This window comes from Thunnus albacares, chromosome 8 (genome assembly GCF_914725855.1).
Source record: "Thunnus albacares chromosome 8, fThuAlb1.1, whole genome shotgun sequence".
Lineage (NCBI taxonomy): Eukaryota > Metazoa > Chordata > Actinopteri > Scombriformes > Scombridae > Thunnus > Thunnus albacares.
The window spans coordinates 3,698,801-3,711,881 of NC_058113.1; the positions used below are offsets into that span (position 1 = coordinate 3,698,801).

The 13,081-nt window shown below is 38.7% G+C and overlaps 1 protein-coding gene across 5 annotated transcripts in view; it reads left to right on the forward strand.

Moving 5' to 3' along the window:
- Window positions 1–13,081, forward strand: part of tsnare1 (T-SNARE Domain Containing 1) — a 218,893-nt gene that overhangs the window by 90,816 nt on the left and 114,996 nt on the right. For all 5 annotated transcript variants that reach the window (XR_006404418.1, XM_044358493.1, XM_044358495.1 and 2 more), the window contains exon 9: window positions 2,752–2,907. Coding sequence is in view for 4 of the 5 variants with exons in the window: in XM_044358493.1 (XP_044214428.1) it covers window positions 2,752–2,907 (156 nt within the window). In the remaining variant the exon portion in view is untranslated. The remainder of the gene's footprint in view (window positions 1–2,751; window positions 2,908–13,081) is intronic.

Sequence of the window (13,081 nt, forward strand, 5' to 3'; positions counted from 1 at the left end):
GGTTTCTAAATGAGAACAATAAGAAACAGCATGTTTCTTTATGTTGAGAATGTGTTGTTAAATCGGTGAATGTGTTTCTTAATTTTCTTGTTTTGTTCGGTGCCTTTTTTTCTTTGTTGTGGAAGATCTGTCTGTCTGACAATAAATCTTCAAAAACAAAAAATTTTAACTATTTTCTTTAAAGCTGCACTCCCTGATGTTGTTACATTACCCAATGATGACCCCCAAATCCCAAAAGTAATACCCAGTTCAATGTTTTTTTCCAGAAATCCAAATTGAGCTGGAGGAATATTATGAGATTTGGTGATAATCTTTAAGACGCTACAGTGCACAGAATAATATGATATCATAGTACACAGTGACCTAAAAACACTGTTGAACCTTACTTTATGCTTATACATCATAGTCATTGTAATATATTAATCTATCCTATTGAATGAGTGGAGCATGTGACACCATAAGTATTACCACATAAGCACTATGATAGCATGATCATTCTATGAACTATAACAATATTTATTCATGGTTGTATATGTATAACTAAGGACAAAGTGAGTTCAGAGCAGCACTTCTGAACTGGTGGAGGTTTGACTGCCTTTGATTGAAGGACACCATCATGAACTCCGCCTTGATGCTAAAAAAGAATGAGCAAATCATTTACAGTTTCAGCTGGCTAGACAGTAACAAGTCTGTGAAGCACCATTTTGCTCAAAAATCCATCTTTTTTTACAGAAGGGAGAGCGGTATGTATTAAGATTTTATGTCCATCTGAAGGCGTATTATCAAGGACTTTTATACTGCTAGCGTTGGAGGTAAAGGGCTTTAGGGGCAGCAAGCTGGAGGAAGGGAACATTATATAATTGCGACTACTCTCAGTCCATCACAGCGAGTTCACTATTCATTAATCACTGTGGAAAAACAGCTCGGTGAAACTACATCTAGTAGAAGCAGCGGCAATAAGAAGTGAGAGTCTGTATTTTCTGCTATAGATGAAGTGGAAGGCTTTTTCAGTCGGTGGATAACAACTGATGAGAGGTGTTTTGAAGTTTGGAATGCCATACATATGCATTTAGATGAGCATTTGGCAGATCAATGCAAATGTTATTGACTGTTTCTCGCCCACCGTCTTCCAGTTCACGTCATCGGAGTCGACCGGAATCGACAGCAGGAAACTGAACTTTGTTAAGCAGCGTGCGAACTCGTGAAATAAGATGTCAGAACGATTGTCTTGATGGTCGTCCCCATCTGTGTGATGCAGTAATGTATTCTTGAGCGGTTGCCGTGGGTATGTATGTGGAGGAGTGAGCACGATGTTGTAGAGTTTGCTGAGGAGTGATGAGTCAGATCGTGGCCAGTAGACAGAACGCTGTGACTCAGCCCGGGTTGGTCCCTGTGCTCTGACCCACACTGACCCCTCTGCCGTGAATTAGTTGTGCAGTCAGCTACACAAAGGTGGAACACATTTGCAATGCAAAAAAAAAAAGGCTCTGACAAAATGCCTTTTCCCCTTCCTCTGCTTTTTTGTGCATGTTTTCATGTGCAGAGTGTACAGGTTTTCATGTTTTAACAGACTCACTTTACACCAGCCATCAAGTTGGCGGTGACTGGCGACAGAATGGACATTAAACTGCAACAATCTTAAATTAAAAAAAAAAAAAAAATTGGTTGATCTTCCTATAGTTTTAAACATAAGCTCAGTGTTGAAATAAGCCGTAAAATGTGGACACTGGACAAAAGTGGAAGTTTCATTCACAAGAAAGTTTTTACTTAAGTACAGTACTTGAGTAAATGTATTTACTGTATGTATTTATTTACTATATTCTAACTGTTTTATATTATTATTTTTGCAATCTTATGTGGCATATTTGCTCATTAGGGATTCTTTAGATTACATTTCACACAGCACACTAGATAAACAGACTGTAAAATTTTAGAGAAAAGACCTGACTTCTAGTAAACAGCCTTTTAGTCAGTAGAATGTAGTTTACATGTAATGTTAAATGTAAATTATAATTTTAATCAAATCCCCTCACTTGGTTCCTACCCAGGACCCTAGTCAGACCAGGTCTAAATGAGAGTATATTCAGTCCAATCAGGATGAGTGCTCATTAACTTGTGGCACATCATGTTCCTGCCAGTGTTGGTTGGCTCTGTTCAGGTTGATTGCATTTTAGATGTGGACTTACTTTGACGGCTCTGACTGTCCTTTGGTTTCTTTCTTGGATTTGGTCTCTTAAAAATATATATATGCATATATGCATACTTGGTTCAGCTAGGTTATCCACAGGTCCATTTCACACTGAGTCTAAAATTTTAGTATTGTACTACTGTTACTACAACACTATTGTGGCTGCACCTCCATTGTTTTGCTATATTTGCTACATTTGCTAATAGCTATTTTACTATTTAGCTCCTGCCCTGAGTTTAAACTCCAGAAAGAAGAGCCATGAAAATGATGCAGAAACTGATTTTTGTAGTGTCTGGCCAAGTTTCCTGAATTATACACTTGGTACATACATTACTACAAATCAGCTAACAAAAATGGTCTTGAAGCAACATCAGTCATTGGAAAAAAAAAGCTATATCAAGTTATGTGATGATGAGATTAAAAGTAGGTGGTTAGAAGCAGTGTGTAGAGTGTGGTAAAGGTTGTTATGGCATTGGAGGTAACTGACAGCCACAGAGGTGGAATCTACTATGATTGCAACAATCTAATCTAATCATTTTATATATGTGTGTGTATTCCTACAGAGTCCCCAGACCCGGTCCACTGAGCAGGTGGAGGAGGGTCCACTGTTTGGAGAAGCAATAGGCTCAGAGGGAGGAGCTCAGGCTTTCCTGTCTGAGATCAGTGAGGAGGATGTAGAGGTGCTTCGCCAGAGAGAGGAGGCCCTGCTGCAGATTGAAGTAAGAACACTGACATCTGTTCAGCTTTATACTGCAGCACTTTTCATGTTATCTGAAGAACTGAATTCATCAAACTGTAATCTCACAGTCGCACAGTACAGCCATTTTCCTGCTGGGAGCCAGTGAGCAGCTCCACAGGTGTAGCTAGAGATTGAGGTACCTTCCTTTAGGGCATAATGAGTAACAGACTGTTGCTCAACACTTGTCTCAACAAATAGAACTCCACAGAGGCTTCAATACTTGTCACGGTCAATTTAGACTGTACTAGATTCAGGTTAGAACAATAATGACCAGAATATGAGACAATGAGCACCTGGGCAAAGATGCAGAACAGACCGCCCCTTCATATTTGGCAGCAGTCCTCCTGTTTAGTTTTTTTTTTTTCCTGGAATATTCTGCATGGTAATTAGAACTGCAAGATTAATCATGACTGTAAGGTGAAAAATGCAAAATACTTTTGTATGCCACAGATGCCACAACAGATTCATACTCATCACCACAAATATTACACATAACATTATAGGCCACTATAAAAAAAATATATTGAAAACCATCAAAGGAAACTTGTGATGCTGGTTACAAGCAAGTAATCAACTGTGAAACATATTTAAATTACTTACTAATATCAATTTAGGCTTACTGTAGCCTTCACATGTACTGTGTAGCTCTGTTATATAAAAGAACATTTTTTTTTATTTTTGTCAACAAATCCAATGAAAAGACCCAAATTAACAATGAATTGATACACTAATAAGTACTGTGTGTGTATCCAAATCCTGGAATATCTTATTTCTGTGCCATAGAGCTAAAAACTATCAAAAACACATCAGTCAGACACTGTTGTGTTGATTGACATGATCCTTAATTTAGCATGAATACACACACTGCAGTTCATTTTGACTCAATCCCACACACACTGTCCTGCTGCCAGAAATACTCTCTAGAACACCAGATGCATGTTAATCCGCTGCTGAAAATAGTCCCCGTCAAATGCACTATTTTCTCCTGTTTGAGTAAAATTTGATAAAAACTACAGTGACCAACTGTTTAAGGGAATTTCAGAACCTTTTTTAAACATGGAACTATATATTTGTGAGTTCTTTTATAAAGATTTACATAATCAGTAGGAATCAATGGCTTCAGGGCTGTGTGCCACAGGATAGAGAAGTCCGAAAGACCCATTGTTGGCGTTCATATGATTTTTCTTATTTTTTTTAAAATAAAGAAAAGAATATCACCAGCTTCATCCTTTTAATTACAGTCACTTCACACAAAGGCGTTGAGTTAGACCCCCCCAACCCCTCAAGCCCCTGAGCCTGTGCCTTGTAGGTTACTGTATATTTATTTAGCTGCACAAGAGCATCATGAGACAGAAGACATTATTTTCACGCTGTGAATAACATGTTGCATTTACCATGCTCCTACAGGCTGTCCCTCTGCATACATAATATTTCACACATGTCCCAGAAGCCAAAAATTTGCCATTCATGCCTCACTATCCCCACCCATGTATTCCCAGCCAGCCTACAAAATCCAAACCAGCAACCTTGTGATTATAAGCCTGTTTACCGATATTCTCTCAGGGCCACATTTACTAAGCTGCATGCAACTTGTGTCAGATTAGAAATGAGAACCTGTGTGTGAATCTGGCCCATAGTCCTTATGAACAACAAATGGAAAGCCATGGCCATATACCTTTTTGAAAAAGTCAGGCATCTGGCGATAGACAAACCTGAATTTAATACACACTCTCCTAAAAATAAATGACAGAAAAAGGAAAAAAAACAAACTAGGTATTTGTTGTCTTCAAATATTGCCTCCCAGGAGGCCAACACATGCCAAGTAACTAGAAACTCAGACAGACTCGGTCTTCTTCTCCCACCCCCAAAAGCTTATTAGTATTTTGTCACAGTACCCCCATGCTGCTGCAGGATATTGAATGCTACCCAATTACTAAGGTGCTTATATAGACTTGTTTGTTCCTTTACCTGGGTAAAGTGTGTATGGAATCTTAATGTTTCTAGACTTCACTTTTGAAGCCAGTGTGAAAGAACAAACACTTCTGTGAGATTCTGTATTGTACAATCATTTCTCAAATACTGTACCTCGTAATCCAGATCAAACTTAAGGTGGAAAGGCTGTTTTCCAAGTCCTGTTTCAAAGAAGTTTTATGATTTCATCGACAAACTTGAATGCACATATGGGCGTTTTTATGTAGGACGCATAAAAATAAGGTTAAAACCAGCACATCCTCATAATTAAATGACAAAATCCGTATTGGTCCATGTATTTCAGAACAACACACTGAAGTGCTGGCTGGCCTGACAGCTGGTGATCATCAGGATAATATATGTCTGTGCTTTCCAAAACTGTTACAAACTGTTGAAATGTAACTGATGTTTTATGATGTGACAATGCTATGGTTAAGGTGTGGTTAGGTTTAGGAAAACATCATGGTTTGGATTCAAATGACTACTTCCTTAAGGTTATGGGACCTTAGTTGTCATGGTTATAGTAATAACCATGTGGTTTAAGGTTAAGGGATGATTGATTTTAAAACACAGTGTTGACTGAAGTGAACAAGAAGAGATCTTCTGTCTTAAAGTTTGATGTTTTGTTACTACAGCTGCTAGAGGGCCTCGTTCCTTCTCTCTGCCCTTCTTCCCTCTGTGGGGGTTCTTTTACATACTGGTCATAAGTGAAGCTAGGGTGGGGCCAGAAAGTGCCAGGAAATTACCAATAATACCATAGCACTGGAATCACATGAATGAGTTCATGTTGCCCATGTTACGCAAGAGTATTTACTTAAAGGCTCTTGAAATTTGGCTTGAAATAGTAAAAATGTATATACTGTATGACCTCAAAGTTAAGTGTCTCATTATGCATCCACAAAAATCTGAGTGAAAATAAACATTCATAACTATTACAAAACTTAGTCAAAAAACAGTTAATTTTGCTGTTTAGACCATTTCTCAAGACTGTGTAGGTGTGGCAGATCACACCTGCACCGGCTACTGAGGGTTAGCTACTGGCTAACTACAGTAGCTAACAACTGGGTTTCTATGGTGCGGAGCCATGCTTCACTGAGCAAGACAGAGGAGGACAGCGAGAGAGGGGAGCCATTGCTAACTGCTAAGCTAAGTTACCTGCTAAGCTAACTGCTAAGCTAAAGTAACTAGCAGATCTGAAAAGCGTGAAAACAACTGTGATTAGCAAGAAAGTCACTAAAAAGAGTGAGCTAAGTGTGCTCAAGCAGAACTAGTGTATGTTTAAATGTACAGCAGGTAATTAGCTGCAGTAATGAAGAATATAGCAAAATTAACTGGGTTGAGATCATAGACTGTATATAAATATGGACGTCATGACAGCTCCTCAAAAACAAAGCCAAGACATCTCAATCGCTCCCTGGTGGCTGGCTGCAGTATAGGTCATAATTCCCACCCCCTCCATGTTAGTGGATGGGACATGAGCCAAACTAAAAAGATGGTTTCTGTCATTTTAGGTAGTTCTTATCATGCTGATGGTTCTCATTTTTCTGATAAATTTGTTTTTAATTAGTTATTTGACGATATAGTAAGGGGGTCTGATGTCATGATTGTCAGCTGTGACAGCCGCTCTCAAACAGAATGGCTGAGGGGGCGTGTCCTGCAGGCCATCATCCTGCCGCCAGACTCTACTGTGCAGACTCTGGCTCCAAATGACATCACACCAGCAAGATGGCAGCTCCTGGAAAGGAAATATTTTGGCTTCACTTTTGCATAGTGGTAGGAAATGGAGATGTGTCATTCATATTTATATACAGTCAATGGTTGAGATGCAGAAACGCTACCAATAACACAGAAACTCTGGCAACCGGAAATGAAACAATATGCGTATCGCAGCACGTCACGTCATTTATGATTGGTTCACGGAATTAATTGTGTAATTTTAGTAATAAATGTCTGAGCATAACCACGGCCATTTCAAACTCAATATCAGGAAAGTTTACAAAAACTTTTTGGATTGAAACTTATTTCTAAAACCTTTTAGATGCTTATTATTGTGTACATAAGACCATAATTTACATAGTTAGAAGGCTATTGTGGATATGGGTTTTCAGTGGCTTGCAGTTAACTGTTATTAAGCGTGCTTTGGTATGTTATCTGAATGATGAAAATGCTTTGTTCAAATCAAACGTTTCAAGAGGAACCAGAAACTAGAGAAAATGACAAAGTGGAGGCAGGCAGAGAGAGAGAGAGAGAGTTAGAACATCAGAAGGAGACCACCTGTGACCTGCTACAGTAGCTCCTCCAGTGCTGCTCACTCCTGGCAGTGTTGTTAGCAATGTTAGCTGATTAGCAGCCAGAGATAGGACCCCGGTGCCCAAGCCTTGAAAAAGTTCTCCCCACAAAATTCCACAATCAGTCAACCCCGTCTCCAAAAAATGATATTTAAATAAATTTGCAACAGAAATTCATTTTGTTTTCTATTGACATGATGAGGAAATGTTGTTAATTAATGAACCTGATAGGTCATAAAATGTTGATATTGAATGTATCAGTCAAATGTTCTAAAATGTACGTTCTCCATCCACCCTGACTACCTCTCAGTCCATAAATGTAGCGCTTCCCTCAAAAAAACATTGCCTTGCATATTAATCCAGGCAGCGATTCCGTTTGTCATCACAACATAAGCAGGAAAACAAATTAGGTCTTATAATCTTCATTTCGAGGAGACACTGCTGGTATGAGCAGAACTACTCCAGTCAGTCGTAAGCATTTCTTTCAACCCTGTCTGTGTTGCTTGTTAGTTGAGATGTTAACTATGTAATTTCTCATCATTCTGTCTGGGGATCATGATCGTAATGCAAAGCGGACTGTCTTCGTCTCCATAGTAACGGTCGATGAGGCTCATGGGTAATGCAGCCACTTTCGCAACCAAAAACTGACAAAAATACTTCATCTCTCAGAATTGAAAGAGAAATAATTAAAACTGATGGCCCTAATATTAACTTATCATATTGTTGAGTTATCAAGACCACTTTTAAGTTTTTGTGTTGAGAAATGTTCATCATTTAAAGAAAACCTTAACACGATGACAGTGAGGAAAATACTTCTAGGCGTCGGGTCCTCCAGTCAGCTCACCAGACTGATGTGGACTGATAAAATTAAAATAAAGAAATAAAAACAAGGATAAAATATTGTGATTAAATGTTGAGTAATGTAGTGGTTAAAAAAGTGATGCAAGCATGAAAGATATTCCAACCGAAATATGTTGAGTTTGAATGTCACGAAAAAATGGAAAATTCACATTCATGTACACAAATCTATAGATTCAATTTCACAAAGAGACTGGGTCGAATTGTTTGACCCTGACGAGGACTGGTCTGCAGTCGATACACGATGGTCTTTAAAACTTTATTACTTAAACTTTTAATAATTAACCTTTGTACTTTTAAGAATCTGGAGAATCTATTCTCTTTCCTGTGGACACTAGTTTCACTGTTAATTGTCTTGACAACACTCCCTGATGTCTGGGGTTTATTGAACATTACTCTCTGCTTGTGCAAAATCTGTTGATGAAACTTTTGAGGACATATTGTAAAACTTCATCAGCCGTCTCAGAACCATATGGCTGAATCAAAACAGACAGGAGCCTGACACATGGTGCCGTAGTCTGCTTTTAAAATGACAAGCTTCCACGTTGACAGTCCAGCTTTGGACTGGAGTTTGCCATCCAATGGTTTGAAGACTAATGATAATGTTTTAGGAGCACTTTGCAGCATAATGAAGATGTATCTCTGTGCCCAGTTGGAGCCGTCTGAACTTCATCAACGTTTCAAATCAGCTAATCCCACCGCAGGAGCCGCGCTGAATAGGAGTGAGAAAAAGGAAGAGCATCAATCTCTCCCTGCAGAGTGACACAAAGAGCCGCGGCTCGAATGACAGCTTCATTTCAGCGCAGCCGTTGAGATGGGCCAGTCAGATGATTGGTGTTCAGACAGGGTCGTCTGGCCTGCGCTTTAGTCATAGCAGGATGGATAAATGTCATACTCAGTGCTCAGGCAGGTGCTGAGGGGCTTGACGTTGTTCCTTTGGGGAGAGTGATAGTATCTGACAATGTGCTTTTTCACCTCCATCCCACCCTCCTCGCCTCCAAACGCCTCCCCTCATCCCTCCATACCACTAAATCAACAGTGTTTTTGCTGCGAGTCCCAGCGCGTATCTCTTTTCCTTCACTGCCCACCTCCCAAAGGACCAAGAAAGCCTACAGTGTCTGTCATCGTTATCAGACCCTCTCTCTCAGTCTGGAAAAGGTCTGATGTGGTTCTCGGGTTAATTTTGCCTTCCTCAGAGACTGTACGAATGTGTGAAGTCCACTGAAGCTTCCTGGCTACAGCTGGGTCAGCGAGTCATGGTGCACTGAGTAGCAGTAATCTCTGTGAGGTTTACAAAGCCTTTCCACACTCATGCCTACATCACCGTCCTGTTTTCCCAAAGTCCTCTCCAAGACCAGTCCTGGGCCCTGTTCTTTGTACATGGAGTTAGCTTGGTTTGGCTGCTTTTAAGCAAAGCTAGATTTTTTTTTAGTTCTCTGAAGCAGGCTAGAAAATCACACAGAAGATAGAGATAGAGCAATAAATCACAATTAGCTGAATAATAGTCAGTTTGAGTCAAAATTCTTATGTCACAAAATGTGTTCAAGACTTGCTGGTTGATACAGAACTATTACAATCAGCCAAACAAATTACAGGATCTATTAAAATGGTGTTTCTGTGTTTTGTTTGTTTGGTCCAATCAATGCATGTTTTGACATTACTGAAGCTGAGAATTCTCATATCCCTGGAACCCTTCTCTATCCATTTATATATGGATATTTGTGCTGTATTGAAAACCTCTCACCATACATTTTTAAAGAGCTTTGTTTTGCATATAAACAAGTTTCCTAGAACATGTAATACCATTCACATAGAAAATGTTGCCATTTCTAAAAAAGCTTAACTTGTTCTGGGGAAAAAACAAAAACAAAACAACAACAATATATGGCATGCCATGGTGACTATGACATAAGCCTTTAAATGAGGTAAATTAAAAACATCACAAGGTTAAAGAAGTATCTTACCGTACCAGTCAAAAGCTTGGCTACACCTTCACACAGTGGGTTTTTTTTTTTTGTGCTTTTTGACTTTTGAGCACTGGACTCTCTCCCTGAGGCATCCCTATCTCCACCTATACATGAGAAGCACAAAGACACATTCAAGTCATCTTTTTGGATACGTGGGGAATACAGCCTAAGAAGCCAGCCAGTTCTTTACTTTTGCATCCAGAGGACTCTGGATAGGTTTGAGCCATATTTTTCAGTCATCTGATTGAACAGATACACTTCAGTTTTAATCATGACAGTCGTCCACAGTGGTCACATGTCAGATCATGGTTTTCTCATGTACCATGTGACTGATGTTGACTGAAGACTAGAACTGTGGCTGTGGTACTGCTGATGAGGTACTTTCTCTACATGTCCAGTGTAGACAAGCTATAAGCTCAGTGCTAGTTCATAATAATAATAATAATAATAATGATAATAATACATTGTGTTTATCATACAATCCACATAACTGGACATGACTCGTACTGTGCCCTGAAGAATGAATATTAGATACACACAGAATGTCTTTTGTATTCTAATACTATTTGTAATCTAATACATTATTTCAATCATGGTAAGAATTCCATGTTTATTGTAATGTTCAAAACAGACCTAAAATAGACAGATCCCCTGCAATAACAGCTATGAAAATACCAGCTGAGAAACAGTGGGTCACACAAAAAATCAGTCCACATAAAAGTGGAATAAATCCAAGTATACTTTGAATACTCAGATAAAAAGAAATATGTTCAAGTAAGTTTATGATTTCAGACCAGTGAAACCCAGAAGCACAGTGTTTAATTATGGAATTGGGAATTTTATATAAAACAGTGAAATGGTTACTCAGCCTGTATTCTGATTCTGCTATAAAATGTGCTGTGTGTAGCATAGGACCATGCAAGCCAATGTATGACCAGAACTTAGTCCAAGATAAAGAAATAATTCCTCAAATGTTTTTTGAAGAGCTGAGTTAGCTGGTTTAGAATGAACAAAATAATTGTACCCAGCTACCATGCTGTATTCATTAAACCATGTTTTAAAAACAGGGTCATGGGCAGCTTGGAGCTCCCTCTGGGACTGCTCATTGAATTCTGGACATATCGTCCTTGAGTAATGTTATATTATTCCACATGTTCTGACAAGAGATAGAAGTCAGAATATTAGTATCCAGCCTCTGCAGCACATTCAAATCCCCCCCTTAGACTGTCACCTCCCAGCTGCACTTTATATGCTTTGGCACAGGAGATCATTTCATCAAAAATGAATTCATAAAAAAAAAAAAAAAAAAAAAAAAAGCTTAGGGCATAACAGAGGACAGCTTTCAAGGGGAATCTGAATACAACACCTGGCCCAACAGAGAGAGAGAAAAAAAAAAAAAAAAACACAGCAAAGCGTGTCTGTCCTACCAATGTATCCTCAGGACAATATATTGAGAGAATTTACCCTTCACTGAAGACAGGTATAGTGGGAAACACCACAAGATAAATAGTTCCAGTCGACAAACAATAAGACTTTTACACCCTCAGCAGAAAAGATCTTTCAGAAAGTGGTTTCTTAGCAAACACATTTGTTATTAACCCTGGCAATCAAAACCATATTGATTTCCCTCTCTTTACACACTGAAGCTAATAGTATGATGGCAGATCACGTACTGCTGGCTGGCTCCTTCAAGATAATGAGAATATCAGCCTTCTGTGAAATACAAATGCTGATATTCCACTCAAATTTGATTATCCACTAAAGCTCACTAATACAGGCGTCAGGTACCTACTAATGAGTGACAGGATTCCCATGGTAATTTCTCTCTTACAGTTTGCATTACTGCAACAGTACAAGACAGAAAAGAAAATAATCAGCAGATAAATTAAAGTATTTATGTACAGTGATATTGCTGTCGGTGCAATCATGCAAACAGCTCTGACAATTTGCTTGAAGTAGAGGTAAAAGTGTTTGAATGAAAGATAACTCAGAGTAACTCAACATATATTGGCCGTTTTTGATGCCTTTATCAGACTGTGACAGTTTGAGGTGACAGGAAACGAGATGAGGGAGAGACAGGGAATGCTGCCAGAGTAACGGTTTTTAATTCGACACTGTTGCTTTTTCCATGCAAGGCAAAAACATTGAGTGGACTAAGATTTAATTAAATTTTAATTAAATCACAATAAAGTGACATGAAGAAATTAGAGAAAGTGACCTTTCTCTTTTTCTGCCTGATTGACTGTCACTGCTAAATAAACTACACTTCGTCCAGTTTCTATTCTGTTCAACGCTCAAAGTGAGACTGTACAGTTTAGAAAGTTTTAGCAAATTAAAAAACTTTAGACAAATCATTCTTTAATTTGGCATGACTGACTTAGCTACAAACAAGTGTCTACAACCATGCTAGTGGCTGTGTCATGCTGCATTTAGACACAGCAGTGCCTCATGGCGCAATGTTAACAACGTCTACCATGTTCACTATCTTAGTTGAGTGTTTTAGCATACTAACATATTCTGATCAGCACTAAACACAAAGTGCTGTTGATGCTGACGGGAATGTCATTAGTTTTGCAGGTATTTGGTCATGAACCAAAGTATTGAACAACTTAAAATTTTGACCTAATGATGGCACTAAAGGAAAAGCCATAAAATCACTAAAGCTATTACAAATCATCCTGAGCAGGACATAATATGTGTAGAGAATTTCATGGCAATCCATCCAATATTTGTCAGGACATTTAACTAAAAGCAACCTCATGATGGCACTAGAATAAAAGCGAGGGGGTCACCAAAGTCATGGAGCTTCATCCTCTGGGGACCATGAATGTCCGTACAAAGTTTCATGGCAATCCATCCAGTAGATATTTGAGATATTTCATTCATGGGCTGAGAGAGTGAGTGAACAACAATGTAGTCTGTTACTGCACATTATTGTCCCACAGTGCCATGCATAGCAACATTAGAGGACCTTATCACAGCTGGAAATGATCAAAACAAATATTGGATAGTGGTGAGAACTTTAGGAACACCTTGAAAAATAAAATATCAATCAATCAATCAATCAATT